General features: G+C 34.4%; 1 protein-coding gene and 1 long non-coding RNA gene across 2 annotated transcripts; one reads left to right on the top strand and one right to left on the bottom strand.

Annotated features, from left to right (window-relative positions):
- Window positions 1-324: 324 nt before the first annotated feature.
- On the bottom strand, window positions 325-3,863 carry LOC126822609 (uncharacterized). The gene is made up of 3 exons (XR_007680898.2): window positions 3,783-3,863; window positions 2,082-2,225; window positions 325-1,193 (listed from the first exon to the last, which is right to left on the bottom strand). It is a non-coding gene; the product is annotated as an uncharacterized LOC126822609 (long non-coding RNA).
- A 199-nt stretch (window positions 3,864-4,062) lies between these two features.
- On the top strand, window positions 4,063-14,111 carry LOC126822605 (dentin sialophosphoprotein). Its single transcript, XM_050551579.2, has 12 exons — window positions 4,063-4,201; window positions 4,922-5,029; window positions 5,495-5,565; window positions 6,959-7,022; window positions 7,267-7,380; window positions 8,154-8,198; window positions 8,701-8,786; window positions 9,351-9,481; window positions 10,241-10,298; window positions 11,014-11,085; window positions 12,537-12,627; window positions 13,092-14,111. Exons 2-12 carry the CDS (start codon window positions 4,938-4,940, stop codon window positions 13,177-13,179), a joined length of 912 nt encoding a protein of 303 aa, XP_050407536.2. The 5' UTR covers window positions 4,063-4,201; window positions 4,922-4,937; the 3' UTR covers window positions 13,180-14,111.
- Window positions 14,112-17,360: the final 3,249 nt, after the last annotated feature.

Below are 17,360 nucleotides of genomic sequence, written 5' to 3'. Positions count from 1 at the left end.
TCTCGTCTGGAAAGTGGTATTATTGAATTTCAGCTGTCAAGGGTTCCTTTAAATGCATGTGAAAATGGTCTAAGTTTTCCGTTCATGACAATTTTAAATGTGAACCATGCTTGCAAACCTTGTAGGTACTTCATGGCTGACAATGGGATCTGAATTCAGAACATTCTGATTTGCAAGTACAGTGCCCCTACCAATGAGGCCCCATACACTGTTGAAAATAGTTCCCAAAGTCAAGGACTAAGTCATAGATAAAGCCCCATTTGTCCATAATACAAGCTGGGCAAGTGCATACTTTCAGTTTTTTTAAACAAGAAAGCCCAGGAATGATAGTTTTTACAAATTTTATTGGGTATTGAATCTAGTGTACCAATAAATTAAAATAATGAATAACATATTCAACTACAATACAAACTGAATAAATTCTACGTTAATGTATTGTTAATGTTAATCCAATAGTCATGCATTCATTGAAATATATAAGATTTTAAGTTTATTTCAATGGACACAGGCGTACATGTATCTTACTTGTGTTTTAGTTTTTATTTTGTTTATTTAATTTCTGTACCATATTTTGTAAAGCGCATGTGAAGCCGTGTGCTATAAAAATGTACAATAATATTAAACTACTTTCTTTCTCAATGTCTTGCTTTGAAGATTAATTTTAGATCCCATTTCTTGGTTTCATTGGCTAATCCCTCACGCCATCCAAAACGCAGGTTATATAACAACTCTTCCAGATCCTAGTGTAGTACAAACAAATAAAACGAAATTTTGAACAATAAAAAACGAAACGAAATTGGCTCTGTTTTAATCAGATTGGCTCAATAAGTGACTTGATCAACAGGTCTTTTAAAGCCAGAAACTCTAGCCCCACATGCTTAATCAACAGTAATATAAGGCAGATGAACATCTCTCTCTTTTCTGAAATCCATGACAACCGTTGACCTCTTGACCCCTAATTAACTCATTTAATGATTTATTTACATGAATTGTCATTCACAAAACTGTTCTAGCTCTGTATAAAATGTTTTGTTAAAAATAAAACTAGAACGTGACTGTATAATTTCTTTATGATTTCAAGGTTTCACGCTCCCGTCTCAATCTGTAATATTCATCTTCCTTCTCGTGTTGTTCTTTTAAGATTTGTGCTTCCAGCATTTTTTGACGCTCGGCCGATTTGTTCGGTCTAACATCTGTGAAATAAAATAAAAATTCATCAGTAGTGGAAGATGACCTCCACAGATTTGTGAAATGAAAGGAAATGGGGTTTAAGGTCCTACTGTTCTGCTCCGACTGGGCTAATGAAGACAGGTATACGTCATCCATTGCACTATGAGGGAAATTTTGAATGGACAGTGGTACTATGGCCTGCTCTTATATCGAATCCTAACTGCCCAGAGTTCTTTTCTAACTGAACACCAATGTGTACACAGGACCTTGCTTTTTTTGTCCCATCCGAACAACTAAACATTGTTCATTGCCAGGCCCTCAAGAACTTTCAAGTTGCAACCAGGCGTAAAAAGTTGTGAGTTTATAATTGGGAAAGTTTTTTTTAACGCATGACATTTTAGTCATGTTCTCTAACCCCACCCCACTTGGCATACCTCAGCAGATTCCAGTACCCTACATCTAGCCTCGGCTGTATGACGAAGTCCGCGATTGGAACTATTTTCAAGTTCCCCGATTACCAATGGCATTGCCCATGACGACACCTTTGAAGAATGTTTTATCATACAAATATTTCAAAGTCTGAAGATGTTTTTCTTTTAAGTTTATTCGATTTTCTTCAAACAAGGGTAAGTTTGCACTGAAAATTCTACACATGCCTCGAACGATGCAATTTTGATAACTTCTTTTAAATTCATTTTAAAAGCGGCAAGTTTTCCTAATAAGTAAACAGGTGCTGCATCGCAATTGTATAGGCCTAGGTACATATCACTTACCGTCATACAGCCGAGGCTAGATGTAGAGTAACAGAATTTGCCAAGGTTTGCATAGAACACCCCACCCCACCTCTAGCTGGGAAACCCTATTGTAAAAGTGCAGTACTTTACTTACATTAACATATTACATTTACTTACATGCATAATATGTGTAAATTTGATGACCAAGTAGAAGAATACTAAAACCAGTTAATCCCATTAATCCAGTGACAGTAACTCTATGTATCTTGTCATACAGTAAATGTTTATTGAACTTTCTCTTTACCACCATGATTATAATATCTAGAAAACACACAATATATATGGACATTAAACGTACATTATGCAAGAGCTAAATCGGCCTATTGCAGGTCTTTCTTTAGGCCTGAAATGTTATCTAAATTATTAATTAGACATTAATTAACTTATCCAGACCATAATCACCTCTCGATGTCATCGCTAGTCTGCAATGTTTATTGGATTAGGTTCCGATTTGCTGTTCTACTTCAATTCGTAATTTTATCATGAAATTGATATCAAGACTATGTTTTTTATCGTACTGACTTTAGTAAAGATGATCGAGGCTAGGCCGAAAATTCAATCGCTAAAATCTTGGTTCAGACTAGTTCAGAGTTGATCAATTTCAGTGAAATTTTCAGCAAATTCCCTTTACATTACCTAGTTTTTAACTATTATAGTGAGAACTGCCAGCCCTTTATCTAATCTCCCATAATGTATCTTTAATTAAGAAATCACACAAAATACATGTACAATAATAATGAAATGAAATGGGGTTTAAAGTTCTACTCCGACTGAGCTAATGAAGACAGGCATACGCCATACAGTTTGATATGGGGGAAATTTTGTCCAGACAGCTGCGCTACAGCTTACTCTTATATCGAATTCCAACAGCCAAGGGATGCTAGGGGATTAGGAAAAGCAGAAAAACATCTGAAAATGATGTTTTCACAATCTCAGGAAAATAAAGATTTGGGGCCTACAGTTGGATTTGTACGCTTCATGAGGCCTGTGGTTAGAACACCTGTGTCCTTGTTAGGGTCTAGAATCAAACCCTGTTGTGTCTTGTCAGTATTAGGCTAAAGAAAATGTGTCCAGTCTTTCAGATAGGGCAAAAAGGGCAATATGTTTTGCAGCATTAGCTGGTCCTAGACTCAAGACTCAAACACTGTTGTGCCTTCTCAGTATGAATGACTGAAGGGCTATCAAGGAAAATGTGTCCAGTCTTTCAGATAGGGCAAAAAGGACAATATGTGTTGCAGCATTAGCTGGTCCTAGACTAAAAAACGCAAACACTGTTGTGTCTTGTCAGTATGAATGACTGAAGGGCTATCAAAAGAAAATGTGTCATAAAGGATAATATGGTTTGCACCACCAGTTAGCTGTTTCAATGCCCTATATTACAAGTTCAACTAAGATTTGGCTACGCCATGCGATCATACATAATATTTCTTGCCAGCTGATGGAGATTCAGTGACCGAAGCTTGGCTACTTGATTAGAAACACACTAACAATCACAAATATATATACATGATTGTTTTTATTGTCTCAGTTTGTCCATAGCTTCATTTATGTAGCCTTTACCCCCCTGCACGAACAATCACAAAAATACACGACTGTTTTTATCATAGAAGTCTGCTACACTTGATCTGATATGTGCCGTTTGTTGTTTGTGGTGTGTGTCCGCAGGTTTGTCTTGTGTAATTCTCTCCCCCTGCACTATTACAAAAAAAACTAGATCAACTTGTAGATTTCGGTGCCTATATTATTTTTCACTTTGCCAAACTGAATCAAATAAATATTAAAAGCATGTCAATTAAAATATTAGTAATAATATATTACATAAACAAGTCACGCCGCGACCTTCTCCTTCCCAAAAAGTTTTCTCTTGATAATCAAGTCTACATTGACCGACAACGTGTTAGATTCGTATTAAAGAATTTATTTTCATTCATTTTACCCGATGAAATAATAATATTTATGGGATAACTTTTAGAAGTGTGGTGTTTTAAACGGTATTTATACTATAGTATTTGTCTAAATTTGGAATCGAAAGTTCAAATTAATACGAAACCTATGGCTTTTCTCTAAGGACGCCATTTATAAACAATATGGCGTCATTTTTTGTCGAATTTTGTAAATTATCTGAAACTTAATTGAAATTTTAATAAATTAACTCAAGAAAAGTGTTTAAAAAGATTGAACTGAAAACTGTATTTGTGTGATTGAAATTTGTGTGCTATTTTCATTTGAAAGGCAAGGTATATTGTTTAAACATATTTTACAAAATAAAAAATTGAATCTCAAGTCAACTCCAACCCATTATGATTATTGAACCAAGTCAAACAAATTATGTATGACCCCTTCTTTTTATGTCACAATGATGTCAACAAATGATCTTGCTCATACCCAAAAATTATAAGACATGTGTAGTCATTGGTCCACTGGGCCATCGCCTGTCCAACCTCGTGGGTTTTCTCCGGGTCATCCGGTTAAAAAATAAAATTAAACCATATGTTAGTCCCAGAATGACCTAGTTTGTGTCCAGTGGAGTTAACCTCTCTCTCTCTCTCTCTCTCTCTCTCTCTCTCTCTCTCTCTCTCTCTCTCTCTCTCTCTCATCATATAGTGAAGCTCTAGTGTAATTTTATATAAATCATTCAATATACAGGAATTTGAGCAGGAGAAGGTCCTGTCTGGGTGGAGACAGCATCATGTTTGGCGAGAGGACTGGGTGATTTCCCGAGAATTTGATTAAATCAGAAGCTCTGGGAGAATATTTCTGCACATTTATAAGGTGCACACATAGGATTATAATGTAGTGAGACCAAAATGGCTGCAATACAAATTGGGTGGGGATGGGCAGTTGCCCTAGACCCAATAAGCTTACCTATAAACTAGAGATTATAGGCCTTGGCTATAAATTATAAACTACATAGACAGAACATATTTTTCATGTGAGATGTCTGTGTATTATTTTAGTTAGTAACAATTGAAGATGGCCACCGGTTTTACGGTATCAAGTGGAATTAAAACCCAAAAGAAATTTTCAAATCATGAGACATCAGTGACTACATCAATTGATAAAAGGTTTGTTAATTTTCTTGTTTTGTATTGAATTATAATTTAATTGATTAATTTTTTTTTTGATATTTCCAAATTTTATTTTTTAAAGACGCATTATGCAATATTTAGATAAAGAGCTGACAGTTCTCGCTATAATACTTAAAAAATAGATAATGAAAATTTGTATCCATCGGTCTAGAGAGTTGATTATGGGATTGTCAAGTGAATAAATGTCTGATTGATAATTTATATAACACTTGGGGCCAAAAGAAAAACTTGCATTAGGCAGATTAAGCTCTCATAAAATGCATCTTTAAAATTGTAGCTAAACCAGCCTGGACAAAAGTTGTGAATATAAAATTACATTTTGAATGAATCAACCGTTTCTCTGCCTCTATTAATCCTTAAAATTTTATTTATACAAACAGCATATATGTTATGAATAATGTTTTTGAGATAATTGTGAATTTTCCTTGGTTTGTTTTTCAGACCTCCATCAGGTATTAGAGTTAAAAGGCAGTCAAGTTCAAGCAGTTTAGAAATATTAGAATCAAAAATAGGTAATTAACGATATCCAAACTTAATTCAAACTAAGAGAGGGAGAGAGAGGTTTTTATATCCTTTTGACACGAAATAGGTAATTTTGTGGCAAATATATGGTACATTTTATTACAATAATTTACTTACACACAGTGGGAGGAATACGAAAACCCCAGAGAAAACTCATGATGGTGGGCAGACTACCCTACACCTTGCCGCATATAAGATTGGGATCGAATCGAACCTATGCCACTTAACTCAATGACAGACTTTCTGGCCTAAAATGCATTCGTTAGACCACTGAGCCGCCCAACCCCACTGATTAAAACTAAGAGAAACTAACTATTACAGGGAATGTTTTAAGTTGGATTAAATCTTAAAGTTACAATTTCATATTTTTAAGTTATATTTTTAAAATGTATTAAAATAAAGCCCTAAAATAGATGGTATCCATAAACAGTCCTAGCTTGTTAAAGAATAATCCTATAATTCAATATTGCCAGTTGAGAAATTAGAATTTGTATTGCAGTGCAGGGGAGGTAACTCTTTTTATCATTCCTCAACTGCTTCATTTTGAACAAAGCACGAGGCAAGACTGCAGCAAAGAAAATGTTGTCAACACAAATAGTACAGGTTTTTTTTAAGATAAGAGTTGTCAACACCACCTTCCTTCCCCTCCTCCACCAGTTAGTTTTTACACATATAACGATTTTCAATTGTTTGTTTACTTTTCCTTGCTTTTTCTATAATTGTGGATTTTATACCTAGTTTTTATACCTTTAATTTATTCTCAATTGCCATTGCAATTTTGAATAAGGGTGAATTTTATAAGTATTAATTATGAACATGTTTTGGTTTTTATTTTTGGTGCCGTAGTAGATACCCCATCTTTTGCACAAGGGGACACTTAATGCATGTTTAAATTGTATTTGTGCTATATTGAACCATTTTGATATTAATATATTTTATGATTTAGTATGTTTCATTTCCATGTTGGAAAAATTGTGTTATTTATTTTGCCCAGTATTTGTTATTAGTCAATGATATGAGGCAAATAAATGACCATTTCAATTCAAACAAATGCTTTTTCGTATGTACAAAACATAGCCATTCCAGGGCACGGGGGATACAAATATCATTTTCAACTTCAAATTCAAACGTTTGGAGATAGCTATTCCATGGTGGGGAATAGGAAAACAAGGGAGGTAATTGGGAAGTAATTGTGTTATTATTTCCGGTGTGAAGATTTTTAAGTGTGTGAAAGATAACCTATGATCGTATAATAGTGAGTTGACAACCTATTGAGCAAAAGACATAGAAATAATTATGTTTTGACTTTCTTAGAAAATGTGAAATTGTAACTTTAAAGAAAAAACTGGAGCATGCTTTTTTAATTGTTTTTACTGTTTTCAGACAATACAGTGCCACTATCTCGAGAAAGTTCATCAAGTAGTCTATATCATGCAGGTTCTTCAAGGTATTCCTTTATTCAATGATAATATAATTATTTTTTTTATGTAAGTTTTTACCTCAATGGTACAAATACATATAACTGGCATTAAACAATTAATTATGGATAAATATTGTAATTTTAAGAACTGGCAAGGCAAATATTTTCCAACATAAGACAAAACACAAAATGTCAATCTAGAATATGCTCCTGTTTGTATTTTTATTGAAGTTTTGGGGTCTTGTATTTGAAAGATCTTTTCTCATTTCAGATCAAAAAAAGGCCAAGTACCACCACGACCCGATTCCAGTAGTAGTTTAGGACGAACAACACCCACAACAACAAAACAAATATCTCTACAAACGGTGAAGAGAATAGCTGACAGGTAAGCTGGCATTCAGGCCTTGAAGAAAGGGTTGAAATATCAGGCATTACCTAGGTAGACTCATGACATTAAATTTACGTAAACTTTACGTAAAAATTAAACTAATGGGTTTGAAATGTCTGGCACTACCCAGATAACTTCATGACAATCTATTTACGTAAACTTTTCGAAAAAATTAAGCTAGTAAATGAGAATTTGTATTTTTGTGAAGAGAATAACTGCATGTAAACTGACATTCAGGCCTTAAAATAAGGATTTTGAAATGTCAGACTTTACCCAGATAACATCATGACAATCTATTTACGTAAACTTTACGTAAAAATTAAACTAGTACCTGATAGTTTGCATTTTTGTGAAGAGAATAACTGACCAGTAAGATAAAATTCAGGCCTTGAAATAACGGTTTTGAAATGTCAGGGTCTTGAATTAGTACCTAGTACCTGATATTTTGAGTTTTGTGTCAGATATATATATATTAATATCAATAAAACATGGAATAAAACAAATTGACAGGCACCAACATGTTTTCCATGTAGTGCGATTCTCCTGCACTTACTATTAGGTAATCAAAATCAAAAAAGAAATGTCCATTAATGTCAATTAGCTACTTAATTATTTTACCTTAGTACAAAATTTAAAATTAGCTTTATTTAATTGAATCCCTCTCAGCACCAGTCTAATGGGCTAATACATCTAAAAAATCAGTTCTTAAACAACCCTCTTGTATCAGAAACATAGCTTCACATTTATACAATAATTTGATTATTTTACAGTGGTGATTGTAGTTTACTAGATCTGGATATAAATAATGAAGATATGTAAGTTCTCTAATTCTTTAGAAGTCTTGGATTTATATAACCTGCATTTGATATCCTTATGTTGCATCAATATGTTGTTGTTTGTATAAGCCAATATAGTAAAGATACATTATGTAAGATTTAGATAAAGAGCTGGCTTTCCTTGCCATTATAGTTAAAAAAAAAAATAGATAATGCAAAATGAATATATTGAAAATTTCATTCAGATTACTTCATTCAAAACACTGTAGTTTTGACAAGATGTGCGCATTGATTGTTTATTATTGTAACCAAGGTACTGGTATATTCTAGTCTTGGCCTCGCTTCTCCATTTTTTAAATTAAATCATTCAGATACCAAACCGTTCTAATCTATGGTCTTGTCATGTTAATAAATGTCTAATTAATAATTTATATAACATTTAAGGGCTAAAGAAAGACCTGCAGTGGTCAAATTTAGCTCTTGAATCATGTATTTTTAATGGAAGTTGATACAGGTTAATGGGTTTGTTGATTAATTACAGGGAGAAAAATTTAAACGAAAGATTAGAAAAATTGAGTTTAGGTGGAAGAAGCTCTAGGAACTTTTTAAGAAGTAATTCAAAATCAGGTTTGTGGAATATTTTTGAAAGATTATGATTATATGCATGTTTCTTATATTAACTAGATTGATTCTGAAATAAGAAATGACTTTGGGGGCTCTAATTTCGCCCATCATGATTATTGTAGGGGCTCAGGGAATATAATTCATGTGATATTATTTGTATTTTTTTCTAGTCATTTATTAAATGATCAATGACATCAAAATATTTACCATTCTTTGCTTTATTACTAGTGTGAGCCACGGTCGCATGTTTTCGATCCTGGTGTTGGCAGAGAAAGTTCCCCCTTTTCAGTTGTGTAGGATGGAGGGCCTGGCAAGGGACAACGTTTATTAGTTCAGATGGGACAAAAAACAGAGGTCCTGTCTGCACTTTGGCTTGCACATAAAAGATCAGATCTTTAAGATCCATTGGCAGTTGGAATTTGATATAAGAGTAGGCTGTAGCACGTCTGTCCCGGCAAAATTTCCCTCACATCATACTGTATGTTGTATACCTGTCTTCATTAGCTCAGATAGAGCAGAAAAGTAGGCCGTTAAACCTCATTTCAATTCACTTATTCCGGGTTTTAGAACTGAATCCACCTGAAGATTTATTGAATGGAAAGAAAGAAGCAGTAGAAAAGGAAGAAAGTAGCACAAGCAGTGAGTCAGAGGATGAAGACGAAGAAGAAAGAAAAGCACCAAATGAACTTTTTATGGAAGTTAGTAATTAATATCTTTTATTATTTGGAAAAATTCATTTGTTGTTTGATTCCATGATTGAAAGTTCCAAATTTATTTTATGGCCTTTCTCTGGTTTCTCTGATAAGTGATTGATCGTTCTTGCTATAATAGCTTAAAAAATAGATAATGAAAAGTAAATAATTGAAAAACTCATTCATTTATTATGAAAAGAAGTTTTAAATTGCTACTTTGATCGGGTTTCAGACAGCGAATTCAATTAAACTTACTTCCATTTTGGCTTGGTTGTTCATATAAGGTATCCCTCGAGTGGATGTTAAACCCCATTTCTCTCTCCCTACATTTCTTCCTGTCCGAAGGAATAGACAGTGTTCCTTGCCAGACCCTTTTGTACTGCACCACTGGTGAGATTTAACATCTTATATTTCTGAAACAGCCTGGGTAACGCTACCTCAAGTTTTTATCTCTCCTGAAGGAATAGACGGTGTATCTTGCGAAGCACTCTCTCATGCAGCGCTGACAAGAGGAAACCACCCCAGATAATGATGAAGAAATTTCTCGGCCAACACTGGGATCAATCCTGGGACCTCCTGATTAACGAGCCAGAGCCTTGTTCACTGCGCCACTGCAGCTGCCTATTGCTAGAATGACTCAGGTTTCAGTGGAGTAGACCTGTGTAAATATATCTATTGCTAGAATGACTCAGGTTTCAATGGAGTAGACCTGTATAAATACATTTATTGAAATTGAAATTAATTTTGTTGTTTTTTATTTTACAGTTTTTAACATGTGTAATGGATAAAGATTATACTACAGCACAGAAACTGTGTAAAATGAGTAGGTATATTTGATATAAACTCAAACTCTCTCAGTGAGTGAGTAGATTTTCCAGTTTGATTTTCCCTTGTCACTTGTCAGAAATACAGAGCTAGAGTAGCGCTGCTCTCCGGAAAAAATTCCCCTCACAGCACACTATATGGCGCAATCTCGTTTTCATTAGCCCAGTTGGGGCAAAGAAGTTGGATACTAAACCCCTGTTTTTTTCATTTGGTGTGATCATAAGGTCTGTCATGGACCGAAGTGACATGGTTTCGATTTCCAGCTTGTACGTAGGGTCTCCTGTCAAACCTTGTGGGGTTTTTCCAGATCCTATGGTTTCCTCCCACTGCTTAAGACCCTTTAGCGCAATTGAATTATCGAGATGAAATTAAACCATATGTTCGTCTCAAAATGACCTAGTTTGTGTCAAGTGGACATTAAACCCCATTTCTTTCTTTTCTATCTTTTCTCCCTGTGCTCATGCAATTTTGTAAACATACATTTTATCATACATTTAGGAGATAAACATGTTCCTATTTGGAATTTTGAGGTTGTGTATTTCAAGATTTAAACAGGATCAAATGATTAAAGCCTGAAATCGTGTATATGAATAATTTCAAACACAATTTCCAGCTGCAGCCTAATTTCACAATTGAAATATATTCACATGAAAGTTAGAATATTCTGTTTTTTTGCTCAAATTTACATCGAGTTTGTTTTACTTTATTTTCAGTTTTAATTTATGAACCAGAAAATGTTGAAGCAAAAAGTTTTCAGAAGCTGATAGATGAAAAGATTTTATTAGGTAAATTGTGACCGTTACACTAAATCACATTGTAAGGCTTGGATGGCAGAATGGTTAGCCTGTGCGCATTGTATCATAAGGTCTGTCATTGAGGCATCTGGTGTGGTTTCGATTCATACATTTCAAATGTTATTTCTAGTCAAAGTCTTTGCTTTAAAACTATCATAAGGATGGTGGATGACTGATGCATGTATTTTGCATCATAGAGTTGTCATCAATGCAAGTGTTGTGGATTTAATGCCATATTTGTATGGTACAACAGGAATACTTGGGTCATTCATCTGAATCATGATACAATTTTGTCTGATATCGTTCCAAACCTGGTACAAAAATTACTGTGCTAACCAGAACTAAAACTTTTGTAGATGGTATAACAGCGCTGAGATTGTATAAGACCTATAGACTCTTGTCTCAACAGCCAAAGGGGGTTGGATGGCCGAATGGTTAGCACGTGCGCGCTGTATCATAAGGTCTGTCATGAGTCAACTGGCGAGGTTACGATTCCCCTATGTATGTGACAAGGAGTAGGATCGCCTGTCCAACCGCGTGGGTTTCTCCGGGTCCTAAGGTTTTCTCCCACTGTTAAAAACCCCTACGCGCAAATGATTATTGAAATGAAATTGAACCATGTGTTAGTCCCGAAATGACCTAGTTTGTGTCAAGTGGATATTAAACCCCATTTCCCTCTCTCTCTCTCCCTCAACAGCCAACACAAGACCAAAATTTCTGAAATAAATGATTAACCCTTAATCAAAAAAATAGATACTAGCCGAAAAATCTGAAAATCAATCAGTCCAATGTAGGTAGGTTTCCCCTTAGTGGGGCAGGACAGAGGGCCTTACAAGGACAGTGTCTGTTTGTTCAAATTTACCAATTTACTAAAAGGGAGATAACTTATTAAAATAAACCATTAGAAATGAAATGAAATGAAATGAAATGGAGTTTAACGTCCTACTGTTCTGCTCCTAACCTGGGCTAATGAAGACGGGCATACGCCATACAGTGTGCTATGAGGGAAATTTTGCCCGGACAGCGGCACTACGGCCTACTCTTATATCGAATTCCAACTGCCAAGGGATCTTTTACGTGCACGCCAATGTGTACACGGGACCTCGGTTTTTCGTCCCATCCGAACGACTAGACAGCTTTCCTTGTCAGCCCCTCCGTCCTGCATCACTGACAAGGGAGAACCACGCCGGAAAATCTGGATGAACTTTCTCGGCCAATGCAGGGATCGAACACCCGACCTCCAGGCTAGAGAGCGTCTTACCCACTTAGCCACGTGATCCCCAAAAAACCATTAGAATACAAAAATGCAAATCAAATGTTTATGTTGTAACATTATGTCTAAATACCCTTTTAAACTATTAGCCGTCTTCATTAGCCCAGTTCGGAGCAGAACAGTAGGACGTTAAACCCCATTTCATTTCTTTTCATTTGAACTATTACAGATGACATATCTGATGCCAGTGATGATGATGGTGATGATAAGGAGTCTGGTAATGATTCAGACAGTGACGATTCAGATAGTGACGATTCAAGGTATTATTTTCCCTTATTTCACCCCCTTTATGTCAAGCTGGTCTGCAATATGTTAAATGATCATTGCAATATACTAGTGTCAAGGGTTGCATACACTCAACAGTAGTAGGCAAGGTAACATTAATCAGTTGGCAAGGTAACATACACAGCAAGGTAACATATACCCATCAATTGACAAGGTAATGTATGCTCATCAGCAAGATTTTCACGTTACCTTGACTCATTTTACCCCCCATTTTTTTTACGGTGATCATCTTTACCCCAATACTGACTATTCCTGAAATTTGATGAAAATCTGTAAAGAATATTTTTGAAGAACCCCTCAAACCCCATATTGTCGAAATAAAAGTAGACCGCAGTGTCAAAATTATCTTGATTAGTCCAGTCGGTTTCGAAAAGTAAGACATTAAACCCCCGGCCACGTTAATTCATTTCTAGATATTTATTTTATTATTTATTTGTAGTTGTGATGATTCCAGTGACTCTAGTGATGATGATAGTACCGTTCATACAACGGATTCTGGTGTTACATCGGCATCCATTTCAGATTAAACTCTAGTGATGATGATAGTAACATTCAAACAACAGATTCTAGTATCACATCGGCATCCGTTTCAGATTAAACTCAGTAGTTTATCAACATCCTGCAGTGTGTATACGACAGCCCCATAAGAAATGATGATTTCCGCAGGTGAATCCATGACATGCTGCTTTTTATTTCCATGGTAACCTCTCAACACTATGTTATACCATGCTGCATGTCATTTCCATGGTAACCTCCCAACACTATGTTATACTATGCTGCATGTCATTTCCATGGTAACCTCTCAACACTATGTTATACTATGCTGCGTGTCATTTCCTTGGTAACCTCTCAACACTATGTATGTTATGCCATGCTGCGTGTTATTTCCGTGGTAACCTATCAACACTATGTTATACCATGCTGCGTGTCATTTCCATGGTAACCTCTCAATACTACGTTATACCATGCTGTGTGGTAGTCTGGGATATCATCATGTGTTTTGGATTGTTGTGTAAAGAGTGAAGACTAGTCTCCATGGCAACAGAATATTTATTGTATTTAAACATTTGGACATCTTACTACTACTGTTGTCATTGTTGTTATTTTTACATAACAAAATGTATATGTGCTAGTAAAAATCGTAAGAACAGAGAACTTGAATGGAATTTTTATGAGAAATTCCAAAAATGTATATTAGAAATTGCAATAACAGTTTTAAAAAATGAATATGAATCAGTTTATATACTTGTACACCCATATTATGATGTACTTCTTATATCATTTCCGTCCGTTTTAGGTTCTAAAAAATAGAGATTTAGCTCCTTTAATAGAATTATTAACCAGTATTAAATTATTAGTTTGAAGTTTGAATAGAATTGTTAACCAGTGTTAATACTTATTAATTTAAAATAGAATTGTTAACCAGTCTTAATAATTATTAACTTTATTATTGTTAACCAGTGTACATAGTTACGATATTAAATTAGTATTGAAGTTGGAGTAGAATTGTTAACCATTATTAATAATTATTAAATTAAAATAGAATTGTTAAATTAATATATAATTTAAAGATGGAATAGAATCGTTAACCAGTATTAACAATTATTTATAGATGGAATTATTAACCAGTATTAATAATAGAATTATTAATACTGGTTAAATTATTAATTTGAAGTTGGAATAGAATTTTTAACCGGTGTTAATAATTATTACATTAAAATAGAATTGTTAACCAGTATTAATAATTATTACATTAAAATAGAATTGTTAACCAGTATTAACAATTATTACATTAAAATATAATTGTTAACCAGTATTAACAATTATTACATTAAAATAGAATTGTTAACCAGCATTAATAATTATTACATTAAAATAGAATTGTTAACCTGTGTTAATAATTATTATAAATTAAAATAGAATTTTAATATTTTGAACTGTGTGTTGTCTCTTCTAACATTTTATTTCATGATTACAATGACAAAATTCCTCTTCATCAAAATTAGTTGAAAACAGAGTATATTTTTTGATTTGATATATTTATTTTGAATATGTACATGTGTGTGTATATATATATATATATATATATATATGTTGCTATTAATAATATTTATTTTTAATATATTATATATATGAAGAGTCCAGGGGAAGAACGATCTAACTCACATTTTTGTCTTTTCGCATAAAAGGCAAAAAAGACTTTTGGACGAGAATGCTTGACGCGAACAGAACGACGAGTGGGTTTAATTACAACTTCAAAATGATGTTTAATACGAATCATATTTTCCAGTACAACAACCGACTTCCACTTTAAGATCAAATAAATACGATAGACTTGTATTTGTCCGGGAGTCCATTTCAGAAGGGCCATGGGTCGATGTGACTCTGATCGTTTTTACCTGAAAATGATTGTTCTACAGAAAGCTTATACAATCTGCTACTAGATGGCGCCATTAACTGGAGTTCGTTAAAAAGTGACTTAGATCTTTTTTCCCCGGGGCTCTTCATATGTTGCTGTTAATAATATTTATTTTGTAAATATAATGTACATAAATAAAATCATTTATGGTGTAATTTTTTATTTTCATGATTAATTTCTGGTTTCCCATGGTCAGTGGTGCATGGGGAAGAGCCTGACGCGGAATAGTGTCTAGTCGTTTCTATGGAACGAATAAGAACCAATGGCAGTATGAAATTGAGTAGGCCGTAGCGCAGCAGTCTGGACAAAAGTTCCATCATTGCACACTGCATGGTATGTGCTGGTCTTCATTAGCCCGATTGATGCAGAAATTTTATTATGATAGGGACTGACCTGGACTGTGTTAAACCATCTGGTCACCTAACCCCTCTAAAATTTTACGGGATATTTATTTACAGAAGAAGTGTGATCTTTAACTCTGAAACTATTCGCCAGGATGTGAAACTGGTCAACATTACAATCACAAGTATACAGGACGTCTGACCCTCAGTTGAAATGAAATGGTGTTTAAAGATACATTATGGGAGATTTTTATAGAGAGTTGGCCATTCTTGCTATAACAGTTCAAAAGTAGATGATGAAAGAAGAATATATTGAAAAATTCAGTCAAATTACTTTATTCTGAACATAGTTATCATCGTTGTAATATTTGCCTAGAAATGGTAGCGAAATGTGTCTTCACCTTCGCAGATCGTTTGATTGACAGGCGTTAACTCCACCTACATATCTCGATTATCAAGTAAAGTTTTCAATGGCATACGGAAACGCTTTACAGCGGCCTCGCTAAGTACACTCTATCATTTAGCCTCGATCTAACTGACGTATTTTCATCAGGTTACCCCTTATTTGATTTAACCAATTAGTGAAATCCTATTTAAATCCGAGCTGTAGCCGAGCCATCCGTGGGTCTACAGAGTTGATTTTGGTCTTGTTGTTTAAATAAAGATCTAATTTATAATTTCTATAACATCTGAAGCCTAAATTAAGACTTGCAATAATCAGATTTAGCTCTTGCATAATGCAGGTTTAACATCCTACTGTTCCTGGGCTTATGAAGACAGGCATACATGTAACACTTTGGTCCTGAAGACAATTGTTGCTTCACTCTTTCTATAGAGTTAAATCACACTTGTGAATGATATATTTATATATAAAAAACAGTGATATTTTGGTAAAATCCTAACCATTGTCAAAATATCCATCAAATTTTGTCTGTTTATTGACCTATGGTTAGTAGACCAAATAAGGTAATGTTCTACCCCATGGTTTTGGGGGAAATGGGGAGGTTTATTCCATACTTGGGATGGAAATCAACATCAAGACCAATCTAGCTAGGACGTGCAGAAAGGACGGTGTTGAACGAGACTGGTCAGAGCTCACCCAGGTATTCCGAACAGCTATTATTTATTGAGAATGAGGGACCTTCGAAGCCATTCCAGCTTAACAATAAAGTTGTAGGAACCATTTAACCTGTAGTGTTCTATATTACGATCACGAAGAAAACAAACACAACAAGGAAGTCTGATATTACTACATACAGTGTGCCACGAAGGAATTAATATATAAGTGTTAAGTCATGTGTTATTTTACATGCATGCCAACATGCACAGTGGGCTTTGATGGTATTTTCTTTTTTGTCCCATCCTGTATTCATTTGTTTTATTATCCTCCCTCCCTAAATATTTCAACATTTCATTTCAGTATTTATTCATAAAAGCAGAAATATAATATTGATATGTAATTGACTATTTTGCCGTTGGCAATTTCGAAGAATGCAGCCCCTGAATCGGGCCTAGATTTCATCTGGTGTTGGTCACATTTTGGGATAGAGTGCCTCATATTAGTTTACATATCGAGGGTTTAGAACATAATTGTGATAAGTCACAATGCTTGATATATTGACTTATCACAATTATGTTCTAAACCCTCGATATATAGCCTGGATATCCTTGTCTACTATTCAAGCCCAGTGTTGCACTAAATACGCCTGGTTATTCGGGCGATATTTGATATCTCGAGTTCGAAATGAAAGGCAGGATAGATTGGGGGGGAGGGAAGAAAAAAAATAATAATTGCTGACAAATAGATGATATAATAATATATTTAAAATATCTAAAACATTATCTTGCTTTTATAGTACCATGTTAAATCCATAAATTTTGTCTGTACACTAAACAACAAAACAGATTCTAGATTACAACAAAATAAAAACATTGAAACTATTTAATT

This window comes from Patella vulgata, chromosome 5 (assembly GCF_932274485.2).
Source record: "Patella vulgata chromosome 5, xgPatVulg1.2, whole genome shotgun sequence".
Lineage (NCBI taxonomy): Eukaryota > Metazoa > Mollusca > Gastropoda > Patellidae > Patella > Patella vulgata.
Note: the sequence above shows the minus strand (reverse complement) of the source record. Positions and strands in the feature narration are given on the sequence as shown.